Source organism: Dipodomys merriami, unplaced genomic scaffold (genome assembly GCF_024711535.1).
Source record: "Dipodomys merriami isolate MVZ:Mamm:240054 unplaced genomic scaffold, mDipMer1.0.p SCAF_411, whole genome shotgun sequence".
Taxonomy (NCBI): Eukaryota; Metazoa; Chordata; class Mammalia; order Rodentia; family Heteromyidae; genus Dipodomys; species Dipodomys merriami.
The window spans coordinates 149,767-167,791 of record NW_027205727.1 but is presented as its reverse complement, the minus strand read 5'-3'; the positions used below and the strand labels follow the sequence as shown (position 1 = coordinate 167,791).

At 40.4% G+C, this 18,025-nt stretch overlaps 1 protein-coding gene across 1 annotated transcript in view; it reads left to right on the top strand.

The window, feature by feature from the left end:
* The window catches only part of LOC138807115 (zinc finger protein 717-like), a 59,523-nt gene that overhangs the window by 9,652 nt on the left and 31,846 nt on the right, over positions 1 to 18,025 (top strand). The window contains exon 4 of the mRNA XM_069992684.1: positions 15,689 to 15,774. Within this exon, the coding sequence (XP_069848785.1) occupies positions 15,689 to 15,774 (86 nt within the window). The remainder of the gene's footprint in view (positions 1 to 15,688; positions 15,775 to 18,025) is intronic.

The following is an 18,025-nucleotide window of genomic DNA, read 5'->3' as shown; positions in this document are numbered from 1 at the left end:
AGTTTAGTGTCTGTGAGTACCTTTGTAAGATGAGAGGGGAGGTATTAAACAATTTAAGGCCAAACAGAGATATAATTTACATTCAGCAGAATGCAGGCATTGATCAAACAGAAAGGTATAAGCAAGCAGTCTCATAACCTCAATTTCATTATTAGAACTAAGAAGCAAAAAGCCAATGCATCCAATTCTCCACATATATTTGCATTTTGTGGCTGGTCTTATAATATTTCAGGAAGGAAATGGTGGTTGTCAAGAAGAAACTCAGCTTAGCTCCCACAGCAGGGAGAGACAAGTCCCAATGCATCCAAGCACACTTGGGACCAGGGGTGTAGCAGAGTGTGCTGAGCATTGTGGGAATTGTAGTCTCCATGGAGGACATGTCCTTTGAAAGTCCTGGGTTTTTTTCTTTTTTTGTAGGGTGGAGGTGGGGTCGAAGATCCTTTTGCACATGCAACTTCCTGATCACCATGGGTGTTTGAAGTCTACCTATTCTACCAGATTCTTTCCCTTTGCCTTGCTGCTGGAAGTACCCTGAAGTACAGTTTGGCCTTCCATTGGTGGGAGCCATGAGGCTGGAGCCAGGCTCTGTGCTTTGGATCTTTGGAGGTATATGGATCTTTGGAACTAATGTCAGGTAGGAACTGAGCGATTGCTGCAGGAGTCTACCCTCTATGGGTTTCTGTTTCTGTTTTTGTGGTCGGTTGTGGGTTTTGAACTCTGGGTCTGCAAGCACCATTCCTGAGCTCGTCAGCTCAGAGGAGAGCTTTACACTAGAGTCAAAGTGCATACTTCCTCCTCCACACTCTTCTTCAGTCTGGGGTTGATAATTTGCTTGAGGTTCAGGAGTTTTTGCTGCCATTAGCCTCTGGACCTTCAGATGCAAGAAGCTGGTTCCCGAATGCCTGAGAGTAAGCTGGGTTAATCTCCAGATGAGGAGAGCCCAAGAGCTGTGCATTTTGTACTCCAAGACCAAGGGATTCAGATGTAAGAGGAGTACAGGAAGAATTCTAGTGAAATTCTGCGGTGTGTGCCTGCCTTGAGTCCTCTTGTATTGCAGTTGTATTTGGGGCTTCAGTGTTGTTTCTCCTAGAGATATTTTAATCTGTTTGGCTTGAGATTTTAATCTCCTACCTTGAGTTCACAAGCATTTGTACATGACCCTGTTTCTAGAGACAGTTGTACATGGGATATTGGAGTAGTGAGGGCTTGTCCTGTATTTTTAGGAATGAAGCCTAGCAATGTTTGAAGCAGACCACCCTATGAATAGGAATCTCCATCCTAAATGGACAGATCGTGTCAATTCTGAGAAGCCCTAATGGGAAGAAGCAGAAAAGCACAGGATGGGGAAGATGTTGCTAGCTTCCCTTGTCTTACGCAAAAATAGTTGCTACTTCCCTGAGCACAAGATTCTCGTGGTACTCTTTCCTACACCACTCTCAATCACTTTGTGCTGTTGCAAGGTTTAATCTAATATCTAGGAGTCCTGATGAGCTGGATTGAGGAATAAGCCAGAGCCAAGTTATGAGAGGGTACCTGAGGCTGTGGTTTGGGATGGTGGGGTATTTGTTATGACTGAAAGTATCTATTTATGTACTAATCCCTAATCCTCTTCTCACTATTTTATTTAGCCTTTTACCACTATAATTTTTAGTATTTAAGCATTGAAACTTATCTTAAATATGCCATCTATGGATTGCTAATGCTAGCTGTAATCGGTTGGTTCCACCTGGTAATTCAGAACTTGTTGATCAGGGACATTTGGCCTCATAAGAAAAATCTCAGAAGAAAACTTGAGGTAATATGTCTTACTCAAGGTTTTATGTGTCATTCCTATATTGAGTACTGTATGTTGTGTCTTTATTAAGCCCTGTATCTCCAGCAGGATGGCCAAGGTTCTTGCCATGACTCTTTAGGAAAAGTGAGCATTAGGGACTTCTGAAACCTGGGTTTACATCATCTTTACTCATGTCCCTTTGGCCAAAGCATGTTAAATGGCAAATTGCAAGTCATTGCATAGGTGTGCAATGGGTACAGTCAAATGTGCCATTGGACAACCATTATTGAAATATTATAACAGAAGAAATATATTCTTATACATTTTCCTCTATAACTTTGGGTGAAAACTACTGAGTTACATCATACATGCTGTCCATGGTGTTTAAATATGTAAATGAATGAGGGAGAACACAAATTCCAATCAGTTCCTAGGATACCTTTGCATTAAAAGGAAGCAGTTCATACATCTCGAAGTATATTTCAGCAGAAACTACTTTTAGTGGAAATGTGATATGTTTTTGCTTTCAGTTTTAAATATTTTCTGTGGGAACATTGATGTTTGCAAATTTAGTGTGTACATAAAGAAGAAATTAGTTGGTTTAGTAATATCTGCCTAACAGGAAATAGACTGGATTTGTGTTTATTGGAGACTTTAATGCCCTGCTTGAGATATTAAAGATTCCTCTCTTACAAGAAGGCTTTATGATTTTCCAGCCCATGTCTCATGTTTGCAAGAGGAAATTCTGGGCCCAAAATCTCACAGATTCAATTCTGAATGCGTCATTTCCCTTCTATCCCAGCCATGCTTCCAGATTCAACTGTTCATTGTCAGCAGCAAGAGAGAATGAATAGATCTCTGGTGAGTTGTTTTTTTTTTTAATTTTTCATTTGTTTTTTATTCCATTATATTAACCTAAAGATGTTCAAGAATTAAAAACAATACCAACCACACAGATTCAGCCTCTGGAACATATTCATAAATCAGATAAAGATAGCTTGTAGATTTAGCAGATAAAGATTGCTTGTAGATTTAGCACATTAAACAGTTATATTCTTTCTAAGTTGAATGCAAATTTGCTTCAGAGTGTCTAGGTTTATGTTGTCAGAAAATGTAGTCACAGTGATGTTAGGGAAATGAACCCTAAGATATGTATTCAAATGTTATTTTTCTTTCATGCGATTGTTTCTAACGCATTTATAAGATTATTTCTTTGTTGCTTTGTATGTCCCTCCCCCACAGTATAACCCCTGCTTTCTTTCACTGTATTTGATGTCAGTACAATTTGTGGAGAAGAAGGGGAAAAACAAGTCGTTTAAATAAGGATACAGGTGGACCCCTTGCAACAATGAGAAGTACAAGTCGTTATGTTGAAAATGAATTTTACAACTTTGGGGTGTGGGGGGAGGATTGGGGGTGGGGGCTGGGGGAGGATGGGAAGGGATGGGAAGAGGAAGCAAAGGAGGAGGCTACAATGCTTGAAAAGAAATGTACTCATTATCTTGCCCATGTAATTGTAACCCCTCTGTACAGTATTTTCACAATAAAAAATAAATAAAAATTTAAAGAAAGAGAAAATGTAGTCACACTTGTTATGTGATGTAATGACACAGAGGAGGTTACATCTCATGAAGCTGTAGGATAGATTTGAACCAGATCACATCCTCATTAGTAACATTAAACTATCTCAAAGAAATTTTCCTGGAATTGCTGAAATAGTGTGGTCACACTCACTTTCGTGTATTCTGAAGGAATGATTTACCTATATGTACTTAAATTACTCTCCATATGTACTTGTTGTACTACCTCATGGTCTTGGTCTTACTTGAAACTTAGGCTGTACTTTAAGCTGAACTTTAGGTCTTTCTACTAATTTCTGTTTATTTTCTCAAGTACACTCACAAGATTTTTTCCCTCTATTTTCGCTCTTTATTCTTGATTTTCTACTCACTAGTTTTGGTTATTTTTCTCTTACTCTCTCTTTGTATCTCTCTTTCTATTAATTTTTTCTTGCTTTCCTCATTCCCTCTTTCTTCCATATGTCTCTCAGTTGTTTCTTTTCTTGAAATCATCTATCTGGAAACTGTTTTTTCTTAGTGATCAGTTTTAATTTGCTGATCTGGTTCTTTTTTTATTATGAAAACACACTACTTTTATGTTTGACATTTTTCCTAACCATTGTATAGGAAATTTTTTTGCCAAGAGAGTTCTAGAGGATTCCAGAAACAAAGAAAATTAGAGAAACACACAAACAAAAACAGATAGACTTAGGGAAAACCAGAGGTCTAGAGGCTCTCTGACACTTGGTCCCTGGGTGCCAGCAAGCAAGCATAGTTGCTTGAGTTCACACAGGGAAGGTTCCCATTGATAAGATGCAAAAATGACGTATCTACATTTATTTTACAATGAGAGCCACAAAAGTTTGTGAGGGATACATGTTTCCTTATTCTCCTGAGACAGAAGACTGGTGCCCAGAGAAAATGCAGACATGAAGTTCACCTTACCTAGCCTTCAAGGTCAACAGCACCTCAGTTTCAGCTGCTATCTTTCCAAAATTAAGGAAAAGGCCTGTACTCCGGTCTCTTAACCCTCTCAAGAATTATCATTTAAGCCTTCAGCTGCCAGCTCTCAGTGCTGTCAGGCTGGAATTCCAACCTCTCAAACCTTTTCCCCCTTCAGCTCAACGTCAGAGTTCCTTACAGAAAAGTACATCCTTCCCCCAATTGATATACTACAAGAAAATGTGATTTCTCCTGATTGTGATATTTTTGTCTAACTTCATTTGATGTAGTATGGTTTTGTTTTTCCATCCCACTACTTTTGAATATTTTCACTCACTGACAGTGTAAGATAGGAACTGGTTTTGATAAAAAAAAAAAATTATACAGTGACGGGTTTTCTCTATTAGAAATATCACTTGTTGCAAAATCTCAAAGATGTTTGCTCAGTAATTGATTTTGATCTCTGAAGGATTTTGCTATTAACTAACACAAGTGGAAATAGATTCTTGGGGATCTACTGGAGAAATAACTCAGGAATATGTGCCACTTTTGATCATTTGGTCATCTTTATCATTTTTGTCATCTTCAATGTTCCTTGTACCTCTATACATTTGCCTCTACCTTCCATGAAGTCCTATTGAAATGAAAATCTTGTAAAGGAATATTTTATTCCCCTCCCACCTATATTTATTATTGTAGAATGTAGGCAGGGTTTACAAAACTTCGTGGTAGCAGTTCTTTTTTATATAGGAAGGAAATACCAGGGTATCTATGACCACATTTCAATATTTAGTATTTAAACAAGAAATGGTTAATTAGGATATTTTTATGTGTAACCTAAATCACACTTTCTGGAGTATTGTTATTGTTTTTAACTTTCATGAGGACACTGTGCTAACATAGACCTACTAATGTGCTATGTTATGTATACCATGTGTGGTCCTGAATGTGTTCTGCTTGCTTTTGAGAGCACTTGTTAATAGAAGATCTAAATAGGGTTTACATTGATGGAGAATATGTAAATGCAGGAAAATTATTTGTTTAATTTATTATCGAACTGATAAGTACTAAAAGTTTATCAAAATATGATATCATCTTTCATACACCTCATTAGACTTAATGTTTTCATGGTAGATTATTGTCTCCTTAGAATTGTGATCTTGTCTCTATTGCTAGCAGCAGAAATGTGTTTGCATGCATTAGGGAAACTAATTTTTTAATGGTCTTGGGGCTTAAATTCTGGGCTTGGCTGTTGTCCCTCAGCCTTTCAGTGCTCTACCACTTGAATGACAGTGCTACTTTTAATTTTCTGTTGGTTTATTGGAGATAAGAGTCTCACCGATGTTCCTGCCTGGGCTGGTTTGAGCCACGATCCTCAGACTTCAGCCTCCTGAGTAGCTAGGATTACAGTCATAAGCCACCAGGGCACTGCAGACCTTTCTTGTTTAGTGACTAGCTTTATAGATTGTCCAGAATTTCTAATTTGTTATTTAATTCTCTCAGTGAATAGATGACACAGCAAACTGCAAACATTTTATGTAAGACAAAAGCATACCTTTAGCATAATGAAATTCCAGGTTGGAATTCTCATAAACCAGCCCTAATTTCTTCATGGGAATGTGCCATTACAGAAGCTGATGTCATTTGATGATGTGGCTGTGGACTTCACCTGGAAGGAGTGGCAGGATCTGGATCCTGGTCAGAAGACCCTTCATAGAGATGTGATGCTGGATACCTGTAACAACCTCATGTCTGTGGGTGAGCAAAGGTCATTTTTACTTGGAAGGTCAAGTGCTTTTATTTTAGTAGACATTAGACTATTTATGTTATTTAGGGATAACATTCCAGTCCATGGGAAGTGTCATTTCTTTCTAAGGGAAACTTCAACTTGATTATATGTACCTCAAGAGCTAATTTTATTCTTATTCTTTAAGAAGGCAAATCAGTAGTTGGACAAAAGTTCTAAACTATGTTCCACTAATAGAAGACTGACTTCCCAGACTTGGAGTGATTATTATAGGTGGATCTACACTCTAGATAAAATATACATTACTACTGACTTTATGATCCGGAAATCAGTAGTTGAAAGTGTGTATTTGTAAGCCAATCCTGATATAGGGTGCATTGCTTCAAGCTTCGAATCCTAGATACTCCAGAGGCTGAAATTGAAGATTTTTGTTTGAAGCCAGCAACTGCAGAAAAATGACCATGAGACTCTTATCTCCAATTAACCATTCAAAAACTAGAACTGTAAACCAAGGCTCAAACTAGTAGCATGCTAGCTTTGAGCAAAAGAGCTGAGTTCAAGCCACACAATTGGCAAAATAAACCTAAAGTTGAGGGAAACTCCACCATGGAGCTGTTAATTGAGAAACCAGATTTAGGAGCAATCTTGTGAACAGGATGTCTGAGACCTTACAGCAATCATGATGTAGCAAGAGCAATAGTTCTCCACTATTTCTTACTCACAGGGCACTGTGTTCCTAAACCTAAATTGATTGTCAAGCTGGAGCAAGGTACAGAACCATGAATAAGTGAAGCCTCAGACAAGTATTTCACAGGTAAGATAAAACATGTTGAATGGTGATATTGGATCCAGACCCAGTTGGTATGTTTATCTTGAGGTGTACCAAGCAATAGTATTCCTAGTGCCCCTGAGTTGTTGGAGACCTGAAACCTGCCTGAGAATGCTCTGGCCTTTTACAAACACCTGATTAAGCCATGATAAATAGCCGTTCTTGGAAATTCCAAGGTGTACATCTAGATTACTTCCTAAAACAGGCTGGGCCAGTCAATTACCGAAACCAGTGGACCAAAAGACCCTGCCCTGACTTCACCGTAAAAAAATTTCCGTCCACCCCTCCCTTCCATACAGTGCTTCCCCTTCTTTCCTTATAAAAACCTCAGTTTCTTTGCCAATAAATGAGACCTTGACGCGACTCAGACTGACTCTGTCTTTCCTTATGCGCTTGGTCTCGATCCTCTCTCGTCCCCCTCGGTTCTTTTAGGAGGTGTCCTCTCGGATCCCCCACCAAATTACCTGGCCTGCTGGACGGGTCAAGTGGCGCCCAACGTGGGGCCCGAGACGCGGTGACCTACCGGACAGCCTACAAGCAAGGAGCTCCTGACACGCGTGGTAGAGACGTCCGGACCGCATCGCTCATGCACCCCGGAAAGGTCTTGAGGTAAAGATTGCTGTCAACTAACCATGGGAGAGAGTCTGTCTAAAGAAGGTCTTTTCATTAAGGAAATGAAAAGTAGTCTTAGGGAGAGAGGAATTAGAGTTAAGAAAAAGGACTTGCATAATTTTTTTTGTTTTGTGGAGGAAAAATGTCCATGGTTAGTATTACATGGGCCAGGAATTCACCCTCTTACATGGAATAAAGTGGGAAAGGACATTAACAAACTCCTCAGGGATGGAGAGACGGTTCCTGAAGCCTTTTTTAGTTTTTATGGGGTTATTAGGGACATCTTGAAGGATGTGGAAGGAGATGGACAATTTTCTCATCTTTTAGCTCTTGCGGAGGACGCCCTTTCCTGTCCCTCAGCTGAGCATGAGTCTTGCTCTAAGGACATTTTGCCACCCGCCCCCCTAACAAATGAGACTCCGTCACAAAAGGGGATGTCAAGGACGGACGAAGCGGCCGATACTGTGGCTTCGCCCTCCCCATCCCTTATTGATGAGCCTATCCCCACTAAGTTGGCCCCCCCTTTATTGAGGCCACCTCCTCCAAATAAGTCATTAAAAAATAAGGCACTCTATCCTGTAATTCATCAAAATGTCCCTGACGATGATTGGCTTGACCCCTCACAGCAGGCCAGCCTCGAGATGGAGGCTGCCAAATATGAGGAGGAAAAATACGGGCCCCACCCTCAATATCAGTCCCAAGCTTTTATAGCAGACCGGGGACATCCCAGACAACTCCACTGGCCCTCTCTGCCCCTATATGGGCCATGTCCCCCCAGCGCTCCAAGTGCCCCCCCAAACGATTCAGTTCCTCTTACCCAGATTCCAGGGGTAGAAGGACTCTTAAAAACTAAAGACTCCCTGTTAAGACAGGTCTCCTCTTTAAAAGATGTCCTTTCCATAAAAAGGGAATTAAGAGATCTCACCCAACAAATACAGGAATTACAGACTGACCTTACAGGAGAAGCTGGCTTTGTTTTGCCTCATGTGGGTTCCTTACCCAGAGCACAGGCCAGGCCAAGGATAAGTAAAAGTAATAAGACACCAACTTCGGGGTCACTCTCTTTTCCAGTAATGACCCGTTCTGATACTCAGGGGAATCAGGCAGACACCACCCAGGGTGATAACTCAGAGGATGAAGATGCTGAACAAGGGACCTCAGCCTCTGAGGGAGAGGGGGAGGAATTAGAGCAGGAATGAGGGGGAGGTAATGTGGGCCAGGCCAAATATAAAAAATTAAAAATTAAACATCTAAAAGACTTACATTCAGCAGTAAAAATTATGGTATTAATGCACCCTTCACCCTTTCTATACTTGAAGGACTGGGCCAAGGAGGCAGCCTGCTGCCTCACGAGTGGGTTAAAGTGGTTCAGTCAGTCCTGACTAGAAGCCAGTTCTTAACCTGGAAGGCTGAATTTATAGATAAGGCAGAGGCTCAGGCTATCATAAACAAAAAACATGTTCAGATGGCCATTACCATCTGAAGTTGCTTTTTCTGTTTGCAGTCCTTCGACTGCCGCGCAGCGCCTGTCTGGTTTCCTCTGTTTCTGTTTAGTGTTGATTGTCTCTGTTGTCTGTCTTGTTGTCCTTAAAGGGAAGGGGCGGCAACTAACAACCCCCTTAAGTCTGACTTTAGATCACTGGAAAAAAGTTACAGCTCGAGCCCAGATTGTCAGGTTTTAGGAACTTGCTTGTTTGTCAATTATGAAATTGCCACTGACCACCTGCGAGTGGCCCCAGTTAGATCTCAGCCTTGGGCCTTGGTTCAGGGGGTCTGAGCATGGGGGAGAACCTGTCAGTCTGAGGGGACGGCCGCTAGGGATTTTTTTTTCCCTTGCCCCAAGATGACTGGCAATTCTCCTCAGCCTTGGAAGGCCCCTCAATGCTTGCAGGAATCTAAAAAAAAAAAAAAAAATCCTCCGGAGGTGAGTAGGGGTGTTGAGTCCCCTGGTAAGTGAATGGTGGTGAGATGTCGCCCCATTCACTGAGACCTGATTTTGTCTTTGTGGCCACTTGTTTGTCTTGTTTAGTGTGTGTGTTCCTTTTATGTTTTCTGAAGTAGGGAAGATTTGGGTGAGTGTGACAGGCTCACTCAGCAGACTCTGGATTCAGCTTGCTGAATGAGAACAGCACAGAGATTCAAAAGACTAATTAGTGAATTGCCTTGCTAGATAAGCAAGCTCTGGGAAAATGAAGCCCAACAAAGATACCTAGTTTAAAAGAAATACTGTCTTAAATTTTTTTTAAACAACATTAAAAGGTGTACGTACAACTGATTTTGATTTTTGCGCACTTTAAGATCTGTGTGAGTGTTTTGTGTGTGTCTGTGAACGTGTTCAAAGATAAAAATTGTCAGCATGCTGTAACAATTGGGTGAGTTTAAATTTAAAAATTCAAAAGGTTATTAGGTTTGGACATTACCAAAAATTTTAAAGAATCTTCACATTGTTTTAAATGGCTTTGTAAAGATTCTTTAACTTGCAAATTAAAAAATCTGGTATTTAAAAACTAATATTTTAAAATGCATAAGACAGTTTATACTGTAATCAAGTTGCCTGGCTTAACAAAAATGCATTGGCTGTTTGGGATCTAGTTCCCTTGGCTAAAATTTGGGGATAAGTATTAGAAATTTAAATGTAAAGGTTAGTTTAACACTGTCAAAGATGTTACTTGTTCTGTCTGTCTAAAAACTGTGTATTTCATTTGAGAACCAATAGAAGAGACGGGGAAAAACTTAGAAGCCAACAGAAGACCTATCGTTAGGGGTGAGGGGTGAACAAGCAGAAGTGCAGTTCAGCTTGTCATGCATGGTGGGACAGGCCTTGGGAGGAGTCCACGCATGGTAAAAGAGGGCAAGCTGATGCAAACGCAGTTCATCTAACCCTAAAGAGTCAGATTGGGTGTGTGGCCATTCCATAGAAGGGGCTGAGTGGCCCATCTTTGTTCTCTCTTTTCTCTGCAGATAGACACTGAAAACATGATGGTTAAAATGAGTGATGTGATGATCTGATTAGTATTGCTAAAACCTCCCCTTGGATGTGTTAACATTAAAATTAGGAAGGCCTTAAAAGAGGGCTAAAAAGTTATCTATATAATGTGGGTTACTTTCAATTATGTTCCACAATTAGGATGCTTTTAAAAGTTATAAAGGTGTTAAGTCTAGCTTTGTGATATAGTAAAGGTGACTGTAATTCTTGCATTAAGGAAAAATTGTCATTTGAGTTTAAAAATCTTAATGTGTGTCTGTTTTAAAACAAGCAACCAAGAGGCAATGAGTGACACTTGGCCTCAAGATTTCAAGGGATCTTTTCAAAATGCAAATAAAAACTAAAATATAAAATACTAAAGGTAATTAATAAGAGATTTTTAAAAAATAGGAATGGATTTTTGGATATAAAGTTTAAATATAAAATTGTTCTTAACATTGGCCTCAATGTGCACAAAGGAAAAATTAGGATTACCAAAATAATTGCTATTCTAGTTTGCTCTTATAGGTTTTTTAAGTTTCCAGCAAGCCCAGAGCAAAGCACAGAGGATTCTTACAAGTTGTCAGATGTAACTTTAACTCTTAATAAGTTTCAGGTAAGAGCATGCTTAAAAGCTACTTCTATGTTGACCACCTTGTTGCTTTTAATTGGAGTAAAATGGCCTTTTGTAAGACTCATTGATCTGCAAACTGGTTCAAAGCCAGCCCGGGCACAAAAAGGTTCCTGTGAGACTGTCACCTCTATTCAGCCAGCAGAGTACTAGCCCTGGACTAAAGAGTCAGGGGACAGTACTCAAGCCCCAAGCTCGAGACTCACAGTGGCAGAGTACTAGCCCTGGACTGAAGAGTTAGGGGACAGCATTCAAGCCCTGAGTCTGGGACTCAAAGTGGCAGAGTGCTAGCCTTGAGCTGTAGGGCTGAGGGACAGTGCTCAGGCCCCGAGTTCAAGTCCAGCGACCAGCTAAAGGGAAATGCCAATGAGGCATGAGGCATTCATCCCAATGTGGAGAAGACACTCCTGGGACGAAAGCAATGGAGGAGCATCCAGAGGCAATAAAGCCACTGCTTAGATGGCAGAAATGTCAGATCCTAGAGTCATTTGTGCATGGCCCTTCAAAACTGGTCAGAGCCGGGAGGTCATGGAAAGAGTTCGTAAGCATGCCTAATGTCCATGACTATCTACCTTGTAAGGGGCAGGAACTTGCCAGTCCTCTGTGATAGTAATAAAAAGCTAATGTTATAAAATGTTGGAGAGAGTTTAAATCTCACCCCCTTTATGTGCCAAAAGCTCTAATTGGCAGCTCTAATTGAGCTGACACTAGTTACATAAAGTTCATCTGCTCAGGAAAAAGTTTGTAAACCTGAGAGTGTGTTTCTATTGATATCATTGATATCTGTCTAAAGGCCTGCAAAGGTAACTTAGGCATTACATGGGATCATTATAGATCACATTCCTAAGCCATCTAGGAAGATCCTTTTGCCAACTAGAGTGCCAAACAAGCTACACTGCTGTAGCCAGAGAAAAGGTCTGTGCAGTTGTCAAAAGTTAAAATATTATTCTTAATGACATCTAACCCTGATAGCCTCTTTGTAAAATAGGCTAAAGTTATAGGTCCCTGGCTAGGTAAGGTCAACGCCCCTGAAGTCAGCTTGAAGAAGTTACAGAAGATGGACCTTCACCCTTCTACCCCCATTTTAAGATCAAGGGTCCAGAGTTTAAAAAAAAATGAGGCAAAATAGATTAAAAAAAAAAAGACATAAAGAATAGTGTTAACAGTTGTTGGTGTGCAAGGTGTGGAGACTGCATCTGTCAGAGATGGTTGCAAGACTAAGCCTTCTGAGCCTTCTGTGTCTATTTACAAAAATATCTGGTTAGTAAAAAGGTTGTGATTTTGGTAAATTATCCTGGGCTATTGTTTAAAGATCTTAAAAACCAGCAGGATCAAAGTCTGCCAAGGCTATGCAATGTATACTTAAACAGTCTGTGTAGGAATTTACAGCCCAGCATGAGGTGTGACAGTCCCTTGGAGCCACTGAGAGACCCTGCTGTTGCTGCTGCTGCTGCTGCTGCATACCTTAATAGGTAAAGTTCAACGATGGCCTGACAGCCACCTGGAGAAACTCCTGCCTGATTCCATCACCTGAGTCGTCTTCCTGGTTGACTGCTGCTAAATCTAAGATCTTGTGGGACATTCTTTTGGGTGATATCCAGAAACCCTCTATTCCCACAGTGGATACTGGGGACAAGAATATCACTGGCTTGCTTGCCTTAGGCACTTCAGTGCATAGTGACTGGAAATCCACTCTATGGTCACAGCCTAGTTTGGCTCTGGTATGGTAATAACCTGAGTGTGTTATCAGTGGAGGTAATACTCTTAGCCTTAAAATCTAGCAAGCTTCTGAATCACAGTGGTGCCTTAAGGCTGTTCTAAGATAAAGGTTCTGCAAGCCAAAGGAAAAATGGGCAGTTTTAAACTACAGCCACAAAGATGCTCAAAAAATCATAAAAAAAAGAGGGTAGTAAAGAAAGCCTTGAAAAAAAATGTAAGGGGCTCTGGTACTGTTATTTTTGTTACAATCGGACCTTGTATACTCAACAGACTGGTGTCTTTTGTAAAAGAAAAAGATCAGCGCAGTCCTTCTATTAGTTCTGAGATCCAAATACCAAGCATTGAGAACAACTGACACCCCACAAGATAATATAGAGACACCCCTACGACTGAGATAAGAACCCCCTAAATTTTAAGATTAGTATTGGTCCAAAGAAAAATGGGGGAATAAAAGATTAAAAATTAGAGTTACATTTTACAATTGCTAACTGCTGGTTTTGCTTCTGTAAAATTGCTTGCGCTTGCACTGACCCTTCCCATCCCTGGAGATATATAAAAAGTTTTGGAGTCTAGATGTTGGCCCTGGGACAAGCTCTGTAGTCATAATTAAAGGGCTAACAAGTAATTTCCCCAAATGGCCAAATGGGGCCCAAGATAAGAAACAAGGAGTATGTTCCTCCGCATTCCTGTGTAAAAACTCCCAATTTAGGGGGCTCAAGATAAGGGCCATTTGATGAGCCCAGCAGACTAGGCCAAGTGTTAATCACAAGACTGTAACACTGTAGATTCCCTAACCCTTACCTCCCAGAGTGACTACCTCAGTTTGATCATCCGCGCTAATTGTTTTATTGCAAAGAGTGTTATAAACTTCCCCAGGTAGTATGACATTGATGTTGGGATATCCTCCTTTTCCCTGTGCAACAATATTATTAATGTTTCTGCCTCCCTATACTCACAACAGAGCCAGGTTATTGTTTGTGGCAATAATATGGCCTACACTGTACTTCCACAAAATTGGACAGGGGCCCTCTCAGCCGGGCCAAAAGTCAACTCTGGCCATTTTAATAAAAGGAGGGGGAATTGTTGGAGACCTGAAACCTGCCTGAGAATGCTCTGGCCTTTTTCAAACACCTGATTAAGCCATGATAAATAGCCGTTCTTGGAAATTCCAAGGTGTACATCTAGATTACTTCCTAAAACAGGCTGGGCCAGTCAATTACCGAAACCAGTGGACCAAAAGACCCTGCCCTGACTTCACTGTAAAAAAATTTCCGTCCACCCCTCCCTTCCATACAGTGCTTCCCCTTCTTTCCTTATAAAAACCTAAGTTTCTTTGCCAATAAATGAGACCTTGACGCGACTCAGACTGACTCTGTCTTTCCTTATGCGCTTGGTCTCGATCCTCTCTCGCCCCCCTCGGTTCTTTTAGGAGGTGCCCTCTCAGATCCCCCACCAAATTACCTGGCCTGCTGGACGGGTCACTGAGTCATGTGTGGCAGAGATCTAGGTGATCCTTTGTCTCAAGGAATTGTCAATCCATTATTCTCGTGAACACAAACTGAATTTGGTGTGCCAGTATTGTTAATGTTAGCAATTCTTTTTGTCCTTAGAAAAGTCATTCTAAAAGAGAAAACGACAATGAGAAATGTAGAAAAGGAGATATCATTTTCTTTTAAACTAGTACTATGCAGGTAGGAGGGAAATAGGAGTATGTTAGGGCTACTATCCTCTGATAGGGACAATTTCTTATCAGTGTTGCTGGCCATGGAGTGGCATTCAGAATCGTAGCTTTATGAGTGTGTAGCTGAATAACTTCAGTAAACATTTCCTTGAGAAAAATAGAAAAATCTGAAATACAGAAAAACATTATTTTCCATTGTAAAACATCAGTACTACTTTCTTAATTACTACATTGTGGAGAAAAGTATATATTCTGCATAAAACAATGCTTTGACATTTGAGAATATTGAAACAGAATGGGAGAAAATATCTTTACATTAAGGAATTTATGGATCTCATTTGTTTTTGTCTATTTTTCTCTAATTCATTTTAGATGTCTAAGAAATGGAGGATATGATTATTATCTGTCAGGAAAGTCACAATGAATAGTCATCTGAAGTAGCAATCATGAAAAGTAACCCAGGTGAAGAAAAAGTTAGATTTATCAAAACTTTTTAATTTGAGCTCCATACAGAAGTCAGAACTGATGAAGAATAATGGGAACTCCTTTGGGATGAAGACAGAAATAGTCACTGGGTGTCAGAACATGAGTGTCTACAGTGATCCCAGTAAGATGTGTGCTGCATATAGTCCTAGTGTGTCTCCTGTAGTTGAGAAATGTTAACAATGTGACACCTTTTTCACCCAGAAGACATACCTTACTTTCCCTCAGAGAACACACACAGGAGAGAAACCTTATGAATGTAACGTGTGTGGAAAGTCTTTCGCCAAGAAGGCAAACCTCACTGTCCACTAGGGAACACATACAGGAGAGAAACCTTATGAATGTAACATGTGTGGAACGTCTTTCACCAAGAAGATACACCTTACTGTCCAACAGAGGGCACATACAGGAGAGAAACCTTATGAATGTAATGTGTGTGGAAAGTCTTTTGCCAAGAAGGCAAACCTTACTGTCCACCAGAGAATACACACAGGAATCAAACCATATGCATGTAACATGTGTGGAAATTCCTTCACCCAGAAGTGAAGCCTTACTGTCTACCAGAGAACACACACAGGAGAGAAACTTTATGAATGTAACAGTTGTGGAAAGTCTTTGATCTCAAAGGCAACACTCTCTCTCCACCAGAGAACACACAAAGGAGAGAAATCTTATGTCTTTCAGCCAGAAGTCAAACCTTGCTGGACACCAGAGTACACACACGAGAGAAACCGTTTGATTGTAACATGTGTGGACAGTCTTTCACCAGGAAGTCAAGCCTCACTGTCCATCAGAGAACACACACAGGAAAGAAGCCTTATGAATGTAATGTGTAGAAAGTCTTTAACCATAAGCTACACCTTTCTTTACACCAGAGAACAAACACAGGGGAGAAAACTTATGAATATAACAGGTGTGGAAAGTCTTTCATTAACAAGCCAAAGCTTATTCTACACCACAGCATACACACTGGAGAGAAACATTATGAGTGTAACAGGTGTGAAAAGTCTTTCACCCAGAAGTCACACCTTAATGTCCACGAGAGAACAGACACAGGAGAGAAAACTTATGAAATTAACATGTGTGGAAAGTCTTTCACCTCGAAGTCAAACCTCACAAAAATTGAAGTTAACAAAAAAATAAAATCATCTGCCACTTGAGCTCCAGCATTACTTCTAGTCCCTGAGAGGAAGGAAGGAAGGAAGGATGGAAAGGAGGATGGAAGGAAGGAAGGAAACTTAGAAGGAAGGAAGGAAGGAGGGAGGGAGGGAAGTGAGAGAGTGAAAGAGGAGGGGAAGGAATGAGGAAGAAGGAAGAAATAAACTTTTCAAAAGAACAATGTTTAATTGTTGGTGAATGTGAGAATTATTCTTTCAAAGGTGGGGCTCAAGAAAAATGGCTTCTACCAAAAACAAATTCTTGAATGTTTACAAAATGGTAAAGAGGATGTAACATTTTATAAATTGATTTAATAATTCAGTAATATTAAGTAATGAAGTCAGGTGTGGCTGGTGCCCTATTCGCCACATGGTGGATAGTGGGGTCTGGCATCTTGTCTTCATGCAGGGGGAAAGAAATTCCCCCATCCATCACTTGCCACCCAACTGATGGGTGTGGCTGGTTCGCTGGAATCAGGGGTGAGCATTTGGCTGATATATTACTCAATCTGTTAGTCCAGTGCCTGGGACTGGAATTTCCTGTGGACTTGCCTCCTGCTTAGGCCTTATTTAGGCTGGACCAGCAGTGGCACTAGATGCCATGGTACATGTCTCTGTGATCATGTCCTGTGTCTTGTCTCTTGGCCTCTCTGGTAATCATAGTGTGTCAATTCAGCACTCTCTTGTGCTGATTGGTTTCTTTTTTTTTTTTTTTTTAGATTTTCACTGTAATGTTTTTTTTCTCTTTTTATATATTTTTTATTGTAAAAATACTGTATAGAGGGGTTACAATTACATGGGCAAGATAATGAGTACATTTCTTATCAAGCATTGTAGCCTCCTCCTTTGTTTCCCCTTCCCATCACTTCCCAGCCTTCTGCTCCCTCACCCAATACTCCCCCCTCCCACCTAAGTTGTTAAGTTCATTTTTGACATGACAACGTGTACGTCTCATTGTTGCAACGGTTCCACATGTATCCTTATTTTGCTGATTGGTTTCTTAGTGTTGTTTTTATTCTTTTTTTCCCTTTCTGTCCTGTTTCCAAGCTGTCTCAGTGTATTTGTGGACTGCAAGTCTTTGCTACATCAGGCTGCTTGCAGACTGCTAGCTGTGTAATAAAGACTCCAGTATTCCATCTTCCCAAATATGGCTTCCAACAAATATACTGTCTTCTTTTACAGAAATACAAACATTGACCCAAATTTAGAATATCTAAAGCCAAGATAGATGCCACAGTATAGTTATGTAATTAAAGATATCATGGAGGCATTTAGAAAAAATATCTGTTACATTAGAAAGTGCTTAATTAGTAAACCAAGACCAAGACTCCAGATCCTATATAAGCCAGTCATTCTACATATGTCCAGAGCTGTTTGGTTACATGAAGAGCTCTACTTTCACACTTTCATGAAGAAAATATTTTTGTGCCAATATGAGGTGTTGAATCAGGAACTGAGTTGAAGCCAACCAGAGCTGGCTTCAAAGTTGATTCTCTGATCTTGGCCTCCATAAAAGCTAGGAATCAAAGCATGAGCCCTGTGGGCTGTTCTGAAGAAATCTCTCTCTGGGAATAAGAGGTTTCATTCAGTGCTTCACCTCACAATTCCTATCCCTTCAACAATTTTGGTATTTATTTTAATTTTTCAAAGAGAATCCTTAAATCCTGGCCAGGGTTCCATTTATAAGATAAGGACAGTGGACTTCACATTGCCAGATTTAGCTAGGCTGCTAGCTTAACCCCTTCCCTCACACTGTTCACCCTTCTGCTTATCACTGAGGCCTAGTTAAAAAAAATAGGGGCATTGGGAGGCCCTTGGCTTCCTACTTGTAACACACACACACACACACACACACACACACACACACACATACACACACGTACACTGGCCATTGGATATAGCTCATTCTCCCATTTTTACAAACTG